The sequence below is a fragment of the Cyprinus carpio genome, chromosome B8, assembly GCF_018340385.1.
Source record: "Cyprinus carpio isolate SPL01 chromosome B8, ASM1834038v1, whole genome shotgun sequence".
NCBI classification, from domain to species: Eukaryota; Metazoa; Chordata; class Actinopteri; order Cypriniformes; family Cyprinidae; genus Cyprinus; species Cyprinus carpio.
The window spans coordinates 22230907-22252599 of NC_056604.1; the positions used below are offsets into that span (position 1 = coordinate 22230907).

Sequence of the window (21693 nt, forward strand, 5' to 3'; positions counted from 1 at the left end):
ACACATGGAGAGGCATTTTATATAATGTCTAAATTCTAAATCAAAATACATATCTAATATGACTTAATATATAATTGGAATAAAACAAACAATATAATTCATATTCTTCTTAGGGATTAAAGATTAAATGGGAAAAAATACAAATTCAATTAGGTGGCGATATGCACTAAGCATGTAAACTACAAATGAACAAAAGAAGAAGAAAGAAACAGCATGGCGCGCTTTTTCTTAGCGTCCGTTTCCATAGCAACTCATCGATTCGTCGCTCTGTTGAGAATGTCTTGAGTCCTTAACCAGGAACATACTCTGAGTTGAATGAACTTACTCCCGGATGTGTTTTTGGAACCACATACCTAGAGTAAGCAAGGTTTGGGGTTAATCAACCGAGAGTTCAGGGTTTAGTTCATGGTAAGTTAACCCTGCTTTCTGGAATACACCCCAGGTGTACTTTGGGATTTTATTTCTGTTGACTGTTACTGATGTGTGAGCTGAAGCTGTTGTGACGACCTGTCTATATAAAAATACATTCTCTATTCAGGTATGCATTGACAAACCATATTTTTGTGTTTCAGTTGTTATAAAATCAATATTGGCGCGTTTCATATGCTCCTCTGTATAAGTTTGTGTACGGAGTAACTGCTTTTTCTCCTTGTTTTACCTTGGCCTTGTTTTTCGTTTGTCCGTTTTCCTTCTCTCTCCCAAACAGAAGAGTGTTACTGATGTGTGAGCTGAAGCTGCCACCGACACGGTTTCTATTGCAGGTTCCATTCTCAAACTGTTAAACATTTTCAATGCACAAATGTACAAATATCTTGAGACACACTAGTAAAACATGTTTTCACAGAAACTATAAATTTTCACCAAAATAAAAGATCAACTGTTTTCAGTCAAAGTACAAGGGGTTTCTCTTGCAAGTGCAGCGCAAAATATGCATGTTATTTTACAAAGACTTGTTGTGAAATTAGGCTTATGAGTTTGATGCTATACAATCAACCACAAAAGTACACAAGAGGGTACACAGGAGTGAAGAGAGCGTGTTTCAACATCAAGCTGAGGTGAGCCGAGCAAAGACTACAATAAAGAAGAGGAAGAGTGCTAGATGCAGACAGCAATGTAACAGACAGATGAAGAACATCCATCATGAGTTACAGACATTGATATATAATTGGAATTACCCAAAAAGTAGTATAAAAGGTCTGAGGAGTAAACCACTCTTCAGATGCTGCCTGCATTCAGTTTGACGGACACCTGATACCCTAACGAGGAGCACTTGACAGACCTCCAATATTGCTGTTTAGAGTTTCATAACAGAATGTTTGTATTATCTGATTTTGATTGCAACTATTATATATCGATTTTATTATTAAGATTAAATTTTCAACAACTTCATAACTTCACATTGATCATCAAACAAAAACAACAACAAAAAAGTCTTCTACATCACTTCTGAAAAACCCGCGAGTATTTAATGGTTTATGCTAGATTTGACTATCCTTACCCTGCCTGATTAATCAAGGGTTAAAGGTGTAAGATACAAGGACACACCGAATAACACATAAGACTAAAATTATCCACAAAATAATGTCAGTTAATTGCAATGTGCAAAGAGGAAGACTAAAAAGAATGTCCAACACAGTGCACGCCTTACAAGGGCTGTAATTAAAATTCAAAAAGACAAAGCATTAATTAATTTTTCCAAACCCACTGCCTCTCCTTGAATCTGATTGGTAGAAGTACAACGCCCCGCCCCTACACGCAGGTATATATATAATCTCATTAAGCAGAATTGTTAGCAGTTACTTGTCGGCATAACAAGGAACAAGAAAGAATCAAAGCGGTGTGAGTCGAGTAATCCCATTCAAGCATGTATCTTAAGATGATTGTGTTGTTTTTGGCCGTGACTTTGGTCGTGGAGAGCGCTGGGATTCCTGGAGGCCTTGTAGCTGCAGACATTAACGATAAAGATGTTCAGAAGGCGTTACGCTTCGCAGTGGACCATTACAACAGGCAAAGCAACGATGCGTTTTTTGCGTAAAGTTTCCAAAGTCATCAAGGTTCAACAACGAGTAAGTACTTCAAACGTTGATTCGGTTTGTAATCGTTTTAACTGGGAACGTCGCTGAATCAAACCCAGTGATAAAGTTCCTCCTAAAACGCTGTCATGACTGAATAATGATGACGTAAAGATTTGTTCAGAATTGTGAAATCTCAGAAACATAAAATCCATCCCAACAAAAAAAACAAAACAAAACTTTCCCCCACATCTAAAAATCAAATTATACACAAAAAAAAAAAATACATAAATAGAAAAAAAGATTAAGATTGTTTAAGTGTGATTTGCTAGACCTGTTCAATAAATATTGAACCTTGAAACGTGAGAGGGCTTTCTCCAGCATGACTTTAACAGTGGTGGCTGCCCATAACTTATTTAAGAGAAAATTTGGGCCCAAGAACTTTTTTTTTTTTTTTTTTTTTTTTATATATATATAAATATATATAAAAATATAAACTCCGGGTTGGCCCAACTATGTCTGAACATGTTTCTGGTTGACACTCCAGGTTGCTGCTGGCATGAAATACATCTTCACTGTGAAGATGGACATAACCAGCTGCAAAAAGGGTGGAGTTAAGACCATGTGTGCCGTTCCGAAGAATCCCAATGTTGCACAGGTAAGACACACTCTACTTTACAATATTGTGATTGTTTATTTCTTGATTTTCAGGGGATCTTTTTTCTCTTCAAGGTCATTCAGTGCAAAATGACGGTCTGGAGCCAGCCATGGTTAAACTCCTTGAAAGTCACTGAAAACACCTGCATGTAGAGCTTGTGACGAGTGCGGTTTGGAGCTTTTTAACATTCAAGCAGCAATAAAATGTACTTGCTGTTGGTAATGGTGAACTGAATCTTTATTCTTGATAAAATGGAAACTTTATTTGTCCTCAGAACATGTCATCAAATTATGATAAAGCTTAACACAATTATGTAATCTCATTAGACTGTTGCTCTAAAAAAAAAAAAAACCCCTGCAATTTGTAGGATTTTCTAAATGAGAATGCATATTAGATTATTCTTTACTATTAAAACATGATAGAACAATCCCTCACATCACCCACCCTCAACATTGAAAAGGTCAGTTTTAACGTTGTCAGTCAACCCTTTTTTTTTTTTTTTTTTTTTTTTTTTTTTTTTTTTTTAAATCCGTATGTTGTGTAGTGCTGGGTGATAGAATAATTATCTCTGTCAGCTGTTGATATTCAATATCTCTGTTCGCATTTACATTTAAATAAAAAATTTTTGTCCCATTTAAAAAAAAAAAAAAAAAAAAAAAACCCAAACAACTTGGATTGAACAGCCAATTTAAGCAGTTTAAAAAAAAAATCTAGACCAAGTGATCACTTCCTGCTTTTTATTAAATGAACACATGTATGCCTGAAGTAGTGCAAAAGAAGTACAGAAAGTGCTTTTTTATTTTTTTTTTTTTTTTTTTTTTTTATAAATACACAAGTTTAAGCTAAGAACACAAGAATAACATTGGTTTCATGGACAATTGGATGAGCTTTTGGGGCAGACCTGAACTGTTGAAAAGAGATGGTGTTCATCCCTCCTGGGGTGGTGCCGCTCTTCTCTCTAGAAATATGGCACAGAGTTTGTACTTGACTAACTGGGGCCCAGGTCAGGAAGCAGACAGACTGGCTAAACTGACTGTCTGATAGGTGTCTCACGTCACAGAAGTCAGTTAATTCTCAGCACATAGACTTTCACCTAAATATCACACTATAGAGACCGTCTGTTCACCAAACTAGAAAATACAAAAAAAACGTTCAAACCAATTTAAGAGCAACAATTTAATTGAGGTACAACAACAAAAAAAAGATGCAATACGGAAAAACAAATGATAAAGCTTGGCTTATTGAATATCAGGTCCCTTTTTACGAAAGCACTTTTTGTTAATGATAAATCTCCTGTGATGTTTGTACTGGCTACTGTATACAGGGCACCATACAGACTTTATGAAAGAGTTTGCTGATTTTACATCCGAGTTAGTGCTGGCTGCAGATAAAGTTTTAATTGTTGGTGATTTTAATATCCATGTTGATAATGAAAAAGATGCATTGGGATCAGCATTTATAGACATTCTGAACTCTATTGGGGTTAGACAACACATCTGAGGACCTACTCATTGTCGAAATTGTACTCTAGATTTAATACTGTCACATGGAATTGATGTTGATGGTGTTGAAATTATGCGGCCAAGTGATATCTCAGATTATTTAGTTTTGTGCAAACTTCATATAGCTAAAACTGTAAATTCTACTTGTTACAAGTATGGTAGAACCATCACTTCTACCACAAAAGACTGCTTTGTAAGTAATCTTCCTGATGTATCCGAATTCCTTAGCAAATCCAAAACCTCAGAATAACTTGATGTAACAGAAACTATGGACGCTCTCTTTTCTAGCATTTTAAATACAGTTGCTCCTTTACGCTTAAGGAAGGTTACCGAAAACAGTCTGACACCATGGTATAATGAGCACACCTGCACCCTAAAGAGAGCAGCCCGGAAAATGGAGCGCAGCTGGAGGAAAACAAAACTAGAGGTATTACGTATTGCTTGGCGGGAAAGTAACCTATCCTACAGAAAAGCATTAAAAACTGCTAGATCTGATTACTTTTAATCTCTTTTAGAAGAAAGCAAACATAACCCCAGGTATTTATTCAATACAGTGGCTAAATTAATGAAAAATAAAGCATCAACAAGTGTTGACATTTCCCAACATCACAGCAGTAATGACTTTATGAACTACTTTACTTCTTAAATCGATACTATTAGAGATAAAATTGTAACCATGCAGCTGTCAGCTACAGTATTGCATCAGACAGTGCACTATAGATCCCCTGAGGAACAGTTCCACTCATTCTCTACTATAGGAGAGGAAGAATTTAATAATAATACCTAGAATATCAAAATCAACTGCGGGCAGCAGATCCTTTTCCTATTTAGCGCCTAAACTCTGGAATAACCTACCTAACATTGTTCGGGAGGCAGACACACTCTTGCAGTTTAAATCTAGATTAAAAACCCATCTCTTTAACCTGACTTCTAATATCCAAATCCATTAAAGGATTTTTAGGCTGCATTAATTAGCTAAACCGGCACTGGGAACACTTCCCATAACACCTGATGTACTTGCTACATCATTAGATGAATGGCATCTACGCTAATATTAGTCTGTTTCTCTCTTATTCCGAGGTCACCGTAGCCACCAGATCCAGTCTGTATCCAAGTCAGAGGGTCACTGCAGTCACCCCGATCCAGTATGTATCCAGCCCAGATGGTGGATTAGCACCTAGAAAGGATCTCTACAGCCCTGAAAGACAGCGGAGACCAGGACAACTAGAGCCCCAGAGACAGATCCCCTGTAAAGACCTTGTCTCAGACGACCACCGGGACAAGACAATAGGAAACAGATGATTATTCTGCACAATCTGACTTTGCTGCAGCCTGGAATTGAACTGCTGGTTTGTCTGGTCAGAGGAGAACTGGCCCCCTGAGCCTGGTTTCACCCCAAGGTTTTTTCTCCATTTTGTCACCGATGGAGTTTTGGTTCCTTGCCGCTGTCGCCTCTGGCTTGCTTAGTTGGTGACACTTCATTTACAGCGATATCGTTGACTTGATTGCAAATTATTGCACAGATACTATTTAAACTGAACTGAGATGATGACATCACTGAATTCAATGATGAACTGCCTTTAACTGTCATTTTGCATTATTGACACACTGTTTTCCTAATTAATTTTGTTCAGTTGCTTTGACGCAATCTTTTTTGTTTAAAGCGCTATATAAATAAAGGTGACTTGACAAGTCTGTCAACTGTCTGCGGTTTTAAGAGAAGCTCTGTGGCATGAAACTATGCTCCCACTGACACTAAAATTGTTGTGTTGCTGGTAATTTGTTAATGTCTGTCTTTTAGAGATTTTTCACATTGTTCTCATGTGAATGCCATGCAGTAGGTGTGATAAAAAATTAACCCTATAATAGACCAAAAGATAACCTACACTTTTCTTATACACTAAAAAAAAACAATCTCAAATGTCGGTACAATTTAAAAGAATTAAGATTGTTTAGAGCAGTGGTTCTCAAAATGTGGTACGAGTACCACTAGTGCTACTCGGGCTCCTTCTAGTGGTATGCAGAGTAATCACTAAATATAAATTTAATGTTCATTAACATTTAAATTAAATTTTTGAGTAAAGGGTTTTTTTTAAAACTTAAGTACAGTACAGTTTTATTTAAATTTTGGTACAACACTTCAGTGTACAACTGCGTCTTTGTGAAAAATTTTTTTTAACTAAAATTCTGAGATTAAAGTCGTAATATTGAGAAAAAAGTCGAAATTACGAGAGTAAAGTTGAAATTTTTCAAGAATTTAAAACGTAGAACTATAACTCTCATTATAATCAGTATTTATGTCCCCAGTGGATGCAACAAATGCATTGTTTTAAAGGGTTTTAATGTTTATGTCTGGTCTGCTGGGAGACGTCATCACAGTATGGTGAGAGGCGTAACATTTCCGTCACATGCTTGAGGTATTCAGCCAATCACAACGCACTGGATAGCTGGCCAATCAGAGCACATCTCGTTTGTCCGACCGATGAGCTTTGTAAAAATCGACGTGTTTCAGAAAGGCGGGGCAAAGAGGAGAAACAATGTTCTTTATGTGGAAAATTATTATTATTATTTTTTTTTAAATATACATTTAAGTACAGTACAGTTTTTATATAACGTTGGGTACAACACTTTAATGTAATCAAGTTTTTCTTTTTTTATTTACCTGTATGTAAGCACAGTGCAGTGTTCATGTTCAAACTGTGTATTCACAATGTTAAAGTGGCTGACAACAAATATTCTTATTAGGAATAAAACTGCCTCGTTTTTGAGCTGTGCAGAGCTGTAGCTGAATAGTTAGCCCTGCTGCGATACTGAAATTGTTGGTCATTATGGTGCTGCTTGGAGAGCCAAATATTTTCAGAAGTTGGTGCTTGGTATAAAAAGTTCGAGAACCACTGGTTTAAAAGAATGGTATAAAAAGAATTTCCTGCTTTTTAAGAACTTCAGTAAACCATTTCTTCTTTCCCCTTGTACAGTCATCAAGGATCCAGCTTATTATTGGCAAATCGGTAAGGAATAGTTTATCTGCTACATTGCACTGTCACTTCTGGTAGAGATTCATTGACCTTTTTGTGATAGGTTTTGATTACACTTAGTTTAATAAAAATGTACTTAATTTGATTTGATTTGTTTTACTAAATACACTATAGTTAGGATTCTGATTAAAACCGTGTAACCAGGGGCTCTGAAAACTGCTTGTGAATTTAATATTGTAAACTTTCATCTGAATACATTAAATAAGTGTTTAATAAATAGTGTTGTGCACTGTTTCCAACCCCACTGTTATTGAAATGTGAAGTGAATTTGTATTTATTTACTATTTATATTTTTTTTCGGTTAAAGATTTCACAGTATCAAAGTTGATATTTTGGGTGTTTATTTTTGGTGTTTTTTTTAATTGTTTTTTTTTTTATTATTTTTATTTAATTTTTTTTTATATACAGGACAGTACAGAAAGCACACAAGTGGGAGAGAGAGGAGGCGACGGCATCAGAAGGGACCTAGAGCTGGGACTCTTTCAAGAACCACCCGAAGCACAACCACGCTATACAAGACTGTTGGTTCTAACATTTTATCAGAATTTGAAGAAATTTCTACATGAAATATTAAATGTTTTTCATTCAAGGCTGGGTTTTTCCTGTGTAAAGAATTAAGGCGACTGTCTGTCAAATTTAGTGCCACCTCTGGCTGTCGACAAAAATCAAGACAATCAGATCAAAAAATCAAGGTCCTTACATGCTCCTATACCCCTTTACCACCGACACGGTTTCTGTTGCAGGTTCCATTCTCAAACTGTTCAACATTTTCACTGCACAGATGTACAAATATCTAGTAATGTGACACACTAGTAAAACATGTTTTCACAGAAACTATTTTATTTTTCACCAAAAAAAAAGATCAACTGTTTTCAGTCAAAAAGTACAAGGAGTTTCTCTTGAATGCAGCGCAAAATATGCCTGTTATTTTTATTTTTTTATTTTTTATTTTTTGAGACTTCATATGTATTTAGGTTTTTTATTTTACAGGCTTTTAACAATACATCTTAGCACAAACGCTGCAAGTTACATTTGGGGTTATTTTCATCTGTTTTATACAGTATATTTCCAAAATAAAACTTCCACAAAATTTAGCATGTGGTAGTCTATTGAAGTTGATTGAATGATATAAGAATATTATATTTTATACTATATATTACACTCCCCACACCACACCATAAAAAAAAAGTTAAAAAAGTAATAAAAAACAACAAAACAAATAACAAATAGAATAAGAATAAAATTATCACAAAATAATGTCAGTTAATTGCCATGTGCAAAGAGGAAGACTAAAAAGAATGTTCCAACACAGTGCACGCCTTACAAGGGCTGTAATTAAATTAAAAAAGACAAAGCAATTAATTTTTCCAAACCCACTGCCTCTCCTTGAATCTGATTGGTAGAAGTACAACGCCCCGCCCCTACACGCAGGTATATATATATAACCTCATTAAGCAGAACTGTTAGCAGTTACTTGTCAACATAGGTCCGTGTGCGTTTTGATAGTTTGTTTTTTCATTTGAAACACAAAACAAAATAACGAGAAACCACCTGTTTTTCGTTTGTCGTTTCAAACCAAAAACAAAGAAACGGTAAAAACAGAGCCGTTCTCCCGTTTTTGGTTCTGAATCCAAAAACGAAAAATGACAAAACCAAAATCAAATAACGGTCCGATTTTGGTTTTTTGAAATTCCTTTTTCCATTTTTTTCGTTTGAAGATCTACATTGAAATACAGACAGGTTGGCCACGTGACCCGGAAGTAATAGGAAATATGGCCTATCAAAATAAAAGCCAAGCTTTTAGAACGGTCATAATATGCAGCGCTAACGTTATACCAGAGTAACGTTAGAAGAAGAAAAATCAATAGCCTTATATAAACCTGGACCGGAATAAATATGTTAGCAACAGTAGTTTATTACAGCTATTTAATATCGTGCCTATCCAGACATCACCAGTCACGTTTAATGAGCGCATTGTTTGGCTCAACACAGTTGGTAATATAGGTTAACCTAAGAACTTATTGTGTGTGCAGAGTTGTTACTGTTAGCGCTATATTATATAATTAAATTTACATTTAATGTGGTTTCCACCGTAATGGATAACTGTTCCCCCTTTCTATCAGCAGGTGGCAGTATTTAAATGACTGACTGTATGGTGTCTTTGGTAACTGTTTTAAATCAAGATTACTGATACAGATGTATTTATTGTTGTTCATTTTATTTTGTTTTTGATTTTATTTGCCTAGTTATCATCATCATCATTCACCCAGCCCAGAGTTAAACCCTGCTTCTGTTTTAACCTGATTATAACACTGCTATCAGCTTCTTATAGCAGCTCAGACAACAAACTCACATCAGACATGTCCTAATCCTAATGTAGGCCATCTGGCCAAAAGAATGATTTACCAGTGTGCTATATACTGTGTGAATCTTTCTTCTCTATACACATTCCAGTTTGTATAACATACAAAACTCCGATTGTGTCATGCAAGTGAAGAGAATCCATACAAGTCTTGAAACTTTATATAGCACATACATGCTTTCAAGGGCATTGCATGTACAATCAATGGCTGCAGAACATTTGTTAAGCCCTAAGGTAAGAACATTTTACAAGGTCCTCAAAAGAAAACCCAAAAACATAATTACATTACTAAAAACAGGCTGTCAACGCTGATTACATCAGCAATAACTGCAACAAAACGTTTCCAGTAACTTTTGATACGTCCTGCTTATTGACTTGGACAAATCTTTGCCCATTCCTCTGTACAGAACAGCTTCAGCTCTTGGATGTTGGTGGGTTTCCTCACATGAGCTGCTTGCTTCCTCATCCTTCCACAACATTTCAATCATTTTAAGGTCATAACTTTTGACTCTGCCTTTCCAAAACATTCACTTTATTCTTCTTTAAGGTAGGTGGGTATATTTTGTCACAATATAATATATATAATAGTATAAAGTATAAATTGAGTTTGTAACCCCCTTCTGGTACATAGCAGACATTATCAGGCTAATATAGAAGTAATTATAAAAATGGTAAACAGAAATAAACTATGATCAGTGGAGCAGTGCTGAGGATGAACTATAGTTTAAGAGTCTGATAGCTTGGGGGGAAAAGTTGCTCTGCAGTCTGTTGGTGCGGGCAGCAGCAGAAACTTCTATATCTCTTCCCAGAAGGCAGCAGGATGAACAGGCTGTGGCTGGGGGGGGGTACTGTCCTTTTGTATCCTTTTGGCTCTGGGTACCAGTGATCTTCTGAGCAGTTTTAATCTCCCGCTGCAGAGCCCTCCGGTCCTGGGCCGTGCACATCCCATGACAATTTGTGATGTTTCCAGTCAGGTGATCACCACCATTTGCTGATGTAACGTGTCACACTGATGATGTATAATCCTCAAGGCTCTCCTTGGTGGTGACCTCATCTGTCCATACTTTGAATGTCCTTACTTATGATCAGACTTGCAGCACTGTCTTTATATTTCAATGTTAACATAAAAATGTTTTAGAATGGCATAAAATTAAGAAATGAGAATGTGTCTGTACACCTAGCATGTGTGTCTTAATCAGCATAAGCATTCAACTTTTGTTTGCTTTCAGTCCCTCTGACTGCAGCTCAATATATCATTTGGACTGTGCAATGACAGATATCACAATAGATGATGGAGAAGAAGTGAACTGTGCATCACTATGCTTACATGAACTTTATCTGAAAAATGTATGTAAAAGTAGAATTCCATAAATTATATTCCATAAATATTATCAAAACTTTAGGTGTTCTCATAGTGTGGTCTTGTATCAAATAATGATGGCAGTTGTTAAGTATAGGCTATTCTGCTTATCATTGTCAATATGCCTAGTAATTGCTGACAACAACTAGCCTTTAAAATCAATCTGGAATGGAAACAAAACATTTCAAGGTACACATTTCAAAGAAGACTATTATACGTGAATTAATATGAGGTACTAGAAAAACAAAATTCATCAGGCGGTATTCAATGATAGACCCACCATGGGCCCAAACTTTTCTGTAGCTTTTCCATAGACAGCTTTTCAAAGCTGCCTCAGTATAATAGCCTACCGCTGTCACGCAATTTCTATGCGCAATCTGTGCTTCGGAGAAGTGCGGTCGCGCCCATGGTCGCACCATCTATAGCCTATTGCGCGTCTATGTCAGCTTAAGCGCGAATGCATGTTTAAAATACATACATGTAAAGAATGATTTTCATGACGACTAAATATTTTTTGCTATGGTATAAATATTAAAGAATGCTCTGTGCAAAACAACACTATTTAATTGTTATTTACCGCATATATTTTGTTTTGACAATATAGTCGATGTCCTTCATTATCAGATACGGTCAGGAATTTACGTCAATTTAAAAAATATTTTTTAATGTTATTATTGCTCATTAAAACCATCCTTGATTTAACCTAAGCCGAGTCATTTCCAGAAGTGGTCCAGATCCGGAGCCGGTTTTTATGGTGAGGCCCAGTGCTTTACAGCCGTAACAAAAATGCATGTGCTAGAGCGAGCTGCGGGCCACAATCGGCCCGGTTAAACACACGCCGATGCCGAATAAGCCGCAGACGCCGCGGGGCAGCCGAGCTCGGGCCGATTGTACATGCTGGGACACGAAGTTGCGTAGGCTCAAGGTGTAGCTATGCGCTTGGGTGTCGGCAGAATTAAAAAAAAAAAAAAAAAAAAAAAAAAACATAATAAAATCAAATTGTTTTTAGCAAAATCCACCAGAATCTTGTTCTAAATCTCACAGACTACCACTGGCTTTTATTTTGATAGGCCATATTTACTATTACTTCCGGGTCACGTGGCCAACCTGTCTGTATTTCAATGTAGATCTTCAAACGAAAAAATGGAAAAAAAAGGAATTTCAAAAAACCAAAATCGGACCGTTATTTGATTTTGGTTTTGTCATTTTTCGTTTTTGGATTCAGAACCAAAAACGGGAGAGACGGCTCTGTTTTTACAGTTTCTTTGTTTTTGGTTTGAAACGACAAACGAAAAACAGGTGGTTTCTCGTTATTTTGTTTTGTGTTTCAAATGAAAAAACAAACTATCAAAACGTACACGGACCAACATAACAAGGAACAAGAAGAAATCAAGGCTGTTTGAGTCAAGTAATCCCATTCAAGCATGTATCTTAAGGTGATTGTGTTGTTTTTGGCCGTGACTTTGGTCGTGGAGAGCGCTGGGATTCCTGGAGGCCTTGTAGCTGCAGACATTAACGATAAAGATGTTCAGAAGGCGTTACGCTTCGCAGTGGACCATTACAACAGGCAAAGCAACGATGTGTTTGTGCGTAAAGTTTCCAAAGTCATCAAGGTTCAACAACAAGTAAGTACTTCATACGTTGATTCGGTTTGTAATCGTTTAAACTGGGAACGTCGCTGAATCAAACCCAGTGATAAAGTTTCTCCTAAAACGCTGTCATGACTGAATAATGATGACGTAAAGATTTGTTCAGAATTGACAAATATAACAACCATAAAAAACTTCCCAGTTGAAAAAATATAACAACAGAACTGTTTGCCTCAACTTGAAAGATATTTATGCTACATAAATCTTATATACAGTAAGCGAGTAAAGGATTGTTTGTGTGACTTGCTACACCTGTTCAATAAATATTGAACCTTGAAAAGTGAGAGGGCTTTCTCCAGCATGACTTTAACAGTGGTGACTGCCCCTAACTTAAATTAAAGAAGAACTTTAGGCCCCAGACTTTTTTTTTTAAACTCCGGGTTGGCCCAACTATGTCTGAACACATTTCTGATTGACACTCCAGGTTGCTGCTGGCATGAAATACATCTTCACTGTGAAGATGGACATAACCAGCTGCAAAAAGGGTGGAGTTAAGACCATGTGTGCCGTTCCGAAGAATGCCAATGTTGCACAGGTGATACACTCTACTTTACAATATTATTGTCTACATTTCTCGATTTTCAGTTTTCTTTTTTTTCTTCAAGGTCATTCAGTGCAAAATAACGGTCTGGAGCCAGCCATGGTTAAACTCCTTGAAAGTCACTGAAAACACCTGCATGTAGAGCTTGTGACGAGTGCAGTTTGGGGTGTTTTAACATTCAAGCAGCAATAAAATTTACTTGCTGTTGGTAATAATGGTGAACGAAGTCTTTTATTCTTGATAAAATGGAGACCTTTTGTCCTGAGAACCTGTCAACAAAAGAACGCTTGAGACGATTATCTGGAAAACAAAGCTATAATTTGTAGAAATATCTAAATGAGACAACGCATGTTTCTATATTAGCATACCCTTTACTATTAAAGCATGATTGAACAATGTCTATGTGCTCCCAGCTGGCACATGACACATGAAAATAATTTTCAATTTCAATTGAAACTGTTGAAAATATTTAATGCTAAATGGATGAAAGAGGTTAAATGCGTTAGTTAACGTTCATTCATTTTGAGATCTGTATGTTGAATCAATTTAATGTCTTTAACAGCATCAAAGTCTTAAGACAAGTCATGTCACTCGGTGGCCATCTTTGAAACGCATCTTGGCCATGCAAGTGCAACTACTCTCTTTGAATGGGGAAACATCAAGTTCTCAAACCGTTCACTAAGCTTACGATTGAACTTCATATTTGAAATCTGACAACTGTCATAAATGTTACTTTTGCTCAAATAGCATTATTAAAGTCTTATTTTTCAAGCTAGATCAGCCAGTGTGCATGCACAGTCCTGAGAGCACGTCTCAGAATGCTGTTTCTATAGATGGTTTCATTGGGCGCACGCACCTGGCCTGAAGTTAACTTCTGGTCCATTTGTTAATCAATCTGGCTATGGCGCAGTCTACAGTCGTGGCCAAAAGTTTTGAGAATTACATAAATATTGGAAATTGGAAAAGTTGCTGCTTAAGTTTTTATAATAGCAATTTGCATATACTCCAGAATGTTATGAAGAGTGATCAGATGAATTGCATAGTCCTTCTTTGCCATGAAAATTAACTTAATCCCAAAAGAACCTTTCCACTGCATTTCATTGCTGTCATTAAAGGACCTGCTGAGATCATTTCAGTAATCATCTTGTTAACTCAGGTGAGAATGTTGACGAGCACAAGGCTGGAGATCATTATGTCAGGCTGATTGGGTTAGAATGGCAGACTTGACATGTTAAAAGGAGGGTGATGCTTGAAATCATTGTTCTTCCATTGTTAACCATGGTGACCTTCAAAGAAACGCGTGCAGCCATCATTGCGTTGCATAAAAAATGGCGTCACGGGCAAGGATATTGTGGCTACTAAGATTGCACCTAAATCAACAATTTATAGGTTCATCAAGAACTTCAAGGAAAGAGGTTCAATTCTTGTAAAGAAGGCTTCAGGACGTCCAAGAAAGTCCAGCAAGCGCCAGGATCGTCTCCTAAAGAGGAGACTTTTGGAAGATGGCCTGGTGTCAAGAACGGCAGCAAAGAAGCCACTTCTCTCCAAAAAAAAACATCAGGGACAGATTGATCTTCTGCAGAAAGTATAGTGAATGGACTGCTGAGGACTGGGGCAAAGTCATATTCTCCAATGAAGCCCCTTTCCGATTGTTTGGGGCATCTGGAAAAAGGCTTGTCCGGAGAAGAAAAGGTGAGCGCTAACATCAGTCCTGTGTCATGCCAACAGTAAAGCATCCTGACACCATTCATGTGTGGGGTTGCTTCTCATCCAAGGGAGTGGGCTCACTCACAATTCTGCCCAAAAACACAACCATGAATAAAGAATGGTACCAAAACACACCTCCAACAGCAACTTCTTCCAACAACCTAACAACAGTTTGGGTGAAGAACAATGCATTTTCCAGCACGATGGAGCACCGTGCCATAAGGCAAAAGTGATAACTAAGTGGCTCGGGGACCAGAATGTTGAAATTTTGGGTCCATGGCCTGGAAACTCCCCAGATCTTAATCCCATTGAGAACTTGTGGTCAATCCTCAAGAGGCGGGGTGGACAAACAAAAAACCACTAATTCTGACAAACTCCAAGAAGTTATTATGAAAGAATGGGTTGCTATCAGTCAGGATTTGGCCCAGAAGTTGATTGAGAGCATCCCCAGTCGAATTGCAGAGGTCCTGAAAAAAAGAAGGGCCAACACTGCAAATACTGACTCTTTGCATAAATGTCATGTAATTGTTGATAAAAGCCCTTGAAACGTATGAAGTGCTTGTAATTATATTACAGTACATCACAGAAACAACTGAAACAAAGATCTAAAAGCAGTTTAGCAGCAAACTTTTTGAAAACTAATATTTATGTAATTCTCAGAACTTTTGGCCACGACTGTACAAACGCGGTTAAGGTGATGTGTAGAATGAAGTTGGGCTCATGTGTTTGTGCTGTGGGATGTTTCCCATACATTTATTTGTGGCGCACCCAATATCAAAACTGACCAATTTTTCCATAAGGCTTCGTTGAATAAACATGAGCACATACTGCACATTTAAAAATCAAAATGAGATGTCTTTGTCACTATATTTCTGAAGGAAGACTATCTTTAATTAGTCTATTCAGTTTTCAATGTCTTTCATTTCATCTTGCATGGGAAACAAAGGCCGCATTTGAAGTTGCTTTCAAAATACATCAGCCTTCGTTGCGCCACGGTGACCCAATTGGCCTTGGAATGCGGTCTTTGGTGGGCGCATACTGACATTGGGACAGCTTAGGCTGTGATGCAGTCGTAATTCAAAATCACTTTTCAGTCCATGCACTTTAGTTTGGGACACAGCTGCTGATTTCATTTTGCAGCATGACTTAAGCACCTACCCACAGTGCCAAAACCACTTCCAAGTGGTTTGCTGACCATGATATTACTGAGCTTGATTGGCCAGCCAACTCACCTGACCTGAACCTCACAGAGAATCTATGGGGTGTTGTGAAGAGGAAGATAAGTAACATCTGACAAACAATACAGAGGAGCTGAAGGCAGCAACCAGACCAACCTGGTCTTCAATAATGCCTCTGCAGTGCCACAGGCTGATCACCTTCATACCACGCCGCATTGAAGCAGTAATTCGTGCAAAAGGAGCCCCAACCAAGTATTGAGTGTGTAATTAAACCAGCTTTGGAGATCTTTTTTTGATTGATCTTTGAGAAAATATTCTAATTTTTTGGGATACTGAATTTTTAATTTTCCTAAGCTGTAAGTCGTAACCATCAGAATTAAAACAAAACTCTTGAAATATTTCAGTTTGTGTGCAATGAATTTAGAATATAAGAAAGTTTTCCATTTTTGAAACAAAAAACAAAAAACAAATAAATTATAATCAAATTCTGAAATATTTTGAGATGTACCTGTATGTTTCAGGTAAAAATCAGGTAAGAAAATCTTAGCTTTCAATAAAAAAGTATAACGTTTACGGAGCCCCACACATGTCATGCAGGAAAAAAATAGTAGGCTAAAACGTGCGCACGATTTACTAATTCGTTCCCTCAATGTACTAAAACGTGCACATGATTACTATTGCGTTCCCTCGATTTACTATTTCTTTCACTCGATTTATAAATTGTGCGCACGATTTACTAATTCGTTCCCTCGATTTGCTAAACCGTGCACACGTTTTAGTACATTGAGGGAACGAAGTAGTAAATCGTGCGCACAATTTATTTTTTCTTGCATGTCATGTGCGGGGCTCCGTAAACGTTACCAGAGCTTATAAATGGGTTAAAGGACATGTAACCTGCAGAAGATAAATACCTGTGTATCTTTGTATTGCTTTATCACAGATGCTAAAGTTACATGCGACATCTGTTGTTGTGGGTTGCTGGTAATTTGTTGATGTCTGTATTTTAGAGATTTTTCACATTGTTCTGATGTTAATGCTACGCATTAGATGTGTTATTTTAAATCGTATAATAGTCTCAAACATAACCTTCTCTGTTTTGTGTTTTCTGAAGTCATATAATCGCAAATATTGGAGCAATTTAAAAGGGTCATATGATGCGATTTCAATTTTTCCTTTCTTTTAGGAGTTACAAACTCTTTGTGCATAAAAAAGACCTGTAAAGTTGCAAAAACTAAAGTGTTAAATCCAAACAGATTTTCTTTATAAAAGTTAAGAGTCACGCTCCACTAAAACGGATCGTTCTAACACGCCCCAACATGTCTACCTCACGATGTGGGAAGATTTGCATACTTGCAAATTCTTTTCAGTCTTTCAAAAGACCGGCATCCACCTGGTCGCTGAGGAAATGCATCAACTTGGCGTTGTGGATCGTCCACAGTGAAAGCAGATCTGGCGAAGGGGAGTCCTGCCTGCCTCCGCTCACTCGAGCCCACCGTGTGTGTTTCCTTCTGAAACAGTGAAACTACTTTGTTTGGTCTTCCAAAAGAGAACACAACTAGAAATCAATGGTTAAGTTGTATTTACAACACTGTTCCAGAACACTTCGACCCAAATATTCAGGTGTGTGCAGCGCATTTTATGGAGGACTGTTTCCTGATCCTGGGAGAGACTACAATGCCCCGCTATTCTGACTCTCAGACTGTAAGTATGTTTACATTTAAATAATTTGCCACTGACGATTCAAACAGAGTTGTAAGGAGTGTAGAGTAAACTTATTGTTTGTTTCTCAAATCACAAATGCGAACATTTAATAATTACAATTATTTAAACGATTAATAAAGTCATTATAACCAATATTTATGTCCCCACTGGATACAACAAATGACTTGCTTGTAACGGATTTAATGTTTTAGTCTGGTCTGCTGGGAGACGTCATCACAGTATGGTGAGGGGCGTAATATTTCCGTCACTCGCTTGAGGTATTCAGCCAATCACAACGTATTGGATAGCTGGCCAATCAGAGCACACCTCGCTTTTCAGACCGATGAGTTTTGTAAAAATCGATGCGTTTCAGAAAGGCGGGGCATAGAGGAGAAACAATGTTCTTTATGAGGATTTTTTTTGTTTTGTTTTTACCTTAAACCACAAACACATTTCATTACACCAAATACACAAATAATGTTCTTTTTAGCAACATCATATAACCCCCTTTAAATGAATTAAGAATTAAGACAGGCTCCTTCTAGTGGTACGCAGAGGAATCACTAAAATTAAATATACAGGCGCTGGTCATATAATTAGAATATCATCAAAAAGTTGATTTCACTAATTTCATTCAAAAAGTGAAACTTGTTTATTATATTCATTCATTACACACAGACTGATATATTTCAAATGTTTATTTCTTTTCATTTTGATGATTATAACTGACAACTAAGGAAAATCCCAAATTCAGTATCTCAGAAAATTAGAATATTGTGAAAAAGGTTCAATATTGAAGACACCTGTTGCCACACTCTAATCAGCTAATTAACTCAAAACACCTGCAAAGGCCTTTAAATGGTCTCTCAGTCTGGTTCTGTAGGCTACACAATCATGGGGAAGACTGCTGAATTGACAGTTGTCCAAAAGACGACCATTGACACCTTTCACAAGGAGTGCAAGACACAAAAGGTCATTGCAAAAGAGGCTGGCTGTTCACAGAGCTCTGTGTCCAAGCACATTAATAGAGAGGCGAGGGGAAGGAAAAGATGTGATAGAAAAAAGTGTACAAGCAATAGGGATAAACCGCACCCTGGAGAGGATTGTGAAACAAAACCCATTCAAAAATGTGGGGGAGATTCACAAAGAGTGGACTGCAGCTGGAGTCAGTGCTTCAAGAACCACTACGCACAGACGTATGCAAGACATGAGTTTCAGCTGTCGCAGTCCTTGTGTCAAGCCACTCTTGAACAACAGACAGCGTCAGAAGCGGCTCGCTTCAAAAAGGACTGGACTGCTGCTGAGTGGTCCAAAGTTATGTTCTCTGATGAAAGTAAATTTTGCATTTCCTTTGGAAATCAGGGTCCCAGAGTCTGGAGGAAGAGAGGAGAGGCACACAATCTACGTTAGTTTCCACACCACAGGTAAAGTTTCCACAGTCAGTGATGGTTTGGGGTGCCATGTCATCTGCTGGTGTTGGTCCACTGTGTTTTCGGAGGTCCAAGGTCAACGCAGCCGTATACCAGGAAGTTTTAGAGCACTTTCACGCTTCCTGCTGCTGACCAACTTTATGGAGATTCAGATTTCATTTTCCAACAGGACTTGGCACCTGCACACAGTGCCAAAGCTACCAGTACCTGGTTTAAGGACCATGGTATCCCTTTTCTTAATTGGCCAACAAACTCGGCTGACCTTAACCCCATAGAAAATCTATGGGGTATTGTGAAGAGGAAGATGCGATATGCCAGACTCAAGAATGCAGAAGAGCTGAAGGCCACTATCAGAGCAACCTGGGCTCTCATATCACCTGAGCAGTGCCACAGACTGATCGACTCCATGCCACACCGCATTGCTGCAGTAATTCAGGCAAAAGGAGCCCCAACTAAGTATTGAGTGCTGAATGTATTGAATGTTCATACTTTTCAGTTGGCCAAGATTTCTAAAAATCCTTTCTTTGTATTGGTCTTAAGTATTCTTAATTTTCTGAGATACTGAATTTGGGATTTTCCTTAGTTGTCAGTTATAATCATCAAAATTAAAAGAAATAAACATTTGAAATATATCAGTCTGTGTGTAATGAATGAATATACAGTAATATACGAGTTTCATATTTTGAATGGAATTAGTGAAATGAATCAACTATTTGATGATATTCTAATTATATGACCAGCCCCTGTAAATGTTTTACATTGAAGTACAGTACAGTTTTTATTTAACTTTTGGTACAACACTTTAATGTAATCAAGTTTTTCTCTTTTTTTTTTTTATTTACCTGTATGTAAGCACAGTGCAGTGTTCATGTTCAAACTGTGTATTTACAGTGTTAAAGTGGCTGACAACAAATATTCTTATTAGGAATAAAACTGCCTCGTTTTTGAGCTTTCCCCACAGTCATCAAGGATCCAGCTTATTATTGGCAAATTGGCAAGGAATTGTTTATCTGCTACATTGCACTGTCACTTCTGGTAGAGATTCATTGACCTTTTTGTGATAGGTTTTGATTACACTTAGTTTAATAAAAATTTACTTAATTTGATTTGACTTGTTTTACTAAATACACTATAGTTAGGATTCTGATTAAAACTGTGTAACCGGGGGCTCTGAAAACTGCTTGTGAATTTAATATTGTAAACTTTCATCTGAATACATTAAGTGTTTAATAAATAGTGTTTCCAACCCCACTGTTATTGAACTGTAAAGTGAAAATATTGTATATGATTTGTTTTGCTTTCAGTTAAAGATATTTCACAATATCAAAGTTGATATTTTGGGTATTTATTTTTGGTGGGTTTTTTTTAGTTTTTTTTTTCAGTCAAAGTACAAGGGGTTTCTCTTGCAAGTGCAGCACAAAATATGCATGTTATTTTACAAAGACTTTTTTTTTTTTTTTTTTTTTTTTAACTTTAAATGTATTTGGGTTTTTCTTCTACAGGTTTTTAACAATACGTCTTAGCACAAACACTGCAAGTTAAGTTTGAGGGCCATTTTCATCTGTTTTTATACAGTTGTGTATTTACCCATGTTGAAAGGTATGACTGCGAAACAACGTAGTTTATTGAAGTTGATTGTAAAGCCATTGCTGCCAGTCCTTTGATTTTTAAACTTTATAAATGTAGAGTGTTGATCTAAATACAAACTAGGTTCTAATAAGCAACAGTTGTGAAATTAGGCTTATGAGTTTGATGCTATACAATCAACCACAAAGGTACACAAGAGGGTACACAGGAGTGAAGAGAGCGTGTTTCAACATCAAGCGGAGGTGAGCCAAGCGAAGACTACGATAAAGAAGAGGAAGAGTGCTAGACGCAGACAGATGAAGAACATCCGTCATGAGTTACAGACATTGATATATAATTGAAATTACCCGAAAAGTAGTATAAAAGGTCTGAGGAGTAAACCACTCTTCAGATGCTGCCTGCATTCAGCTTGAAGGACACCTGATACCCTAACGAGGAGCACTTGACAGACCTCCAATATTGCTGTCTAGAGTTTCATAACAGAATGTTTGTATTAACTGATTTTTATTGAAACATTTAAAATAATAGATTTTATTATTGTTATTATTTTCTCTAAGACTTCATAACTTAAAATTCATCCTCAAACAAAAACAACAAGAAAGTCTTCTACGTCACTTCTGAAAAACTTCAACCCGCGAGTATTTAATGCTTTATGCTAGATTTGACTCTCCTTACCCTGCCTGATTAATCAAGGGTTAAAGGTGTAAGATACAAGGACAAACCGAATAACACATAAGACTAAAATTATCACAAAATAATGTCAGTTAATTGCAATGTGCAAAGAGGAAGACTAAAAAGAATGTTCCAACACAGAGCACGCCTTACAAGGGCTGTAATTAAATTAAAAACGACAAAACAATTAATTTGTCCAAACCCACTGCCTCTCCTTGAATCTGATTGGTAGAACTACAACGCCCCGCCCCTACACGCAGGTATATATATAATCTCATTAAGCAGAATTGTTAGCAGTC

General features: G+C 37.1%; 1 protein-coding gene and 1 pseudogene across 1 annotated transcript; both read left to right on the forward strand.

The window, feature by feature from the left end:
• Positions 1–1783: 1783 nt before the first annotated feature.
• Positions 1784–2892, forward strand: LOC109064282 (annotated as a pseudogene).
• A 9400-nt stretch (positions 2893–12292) lies between these two features.
• On the forward strand, positions 12293–13328 carry LOC109092110 (cystatin-like). Its single transcript, XM_042730136.1, has 3 exons — positions 12293–12554; positions 13003–13113; positions 13184–13328. Exons 1-3 carry the CDS (start codon positions 12354–12356, stop codon positions 13259–13261), a joined length of 390 nt encoding a protein of 129 aa, XP_042586070.1. The 5' UTR covers positions 12293–12353; the 3' UTR covers positions 13262–13328.
• The last annotated feature ends 8365 nt before the right edge of the window (positions 13329–21693 follow it).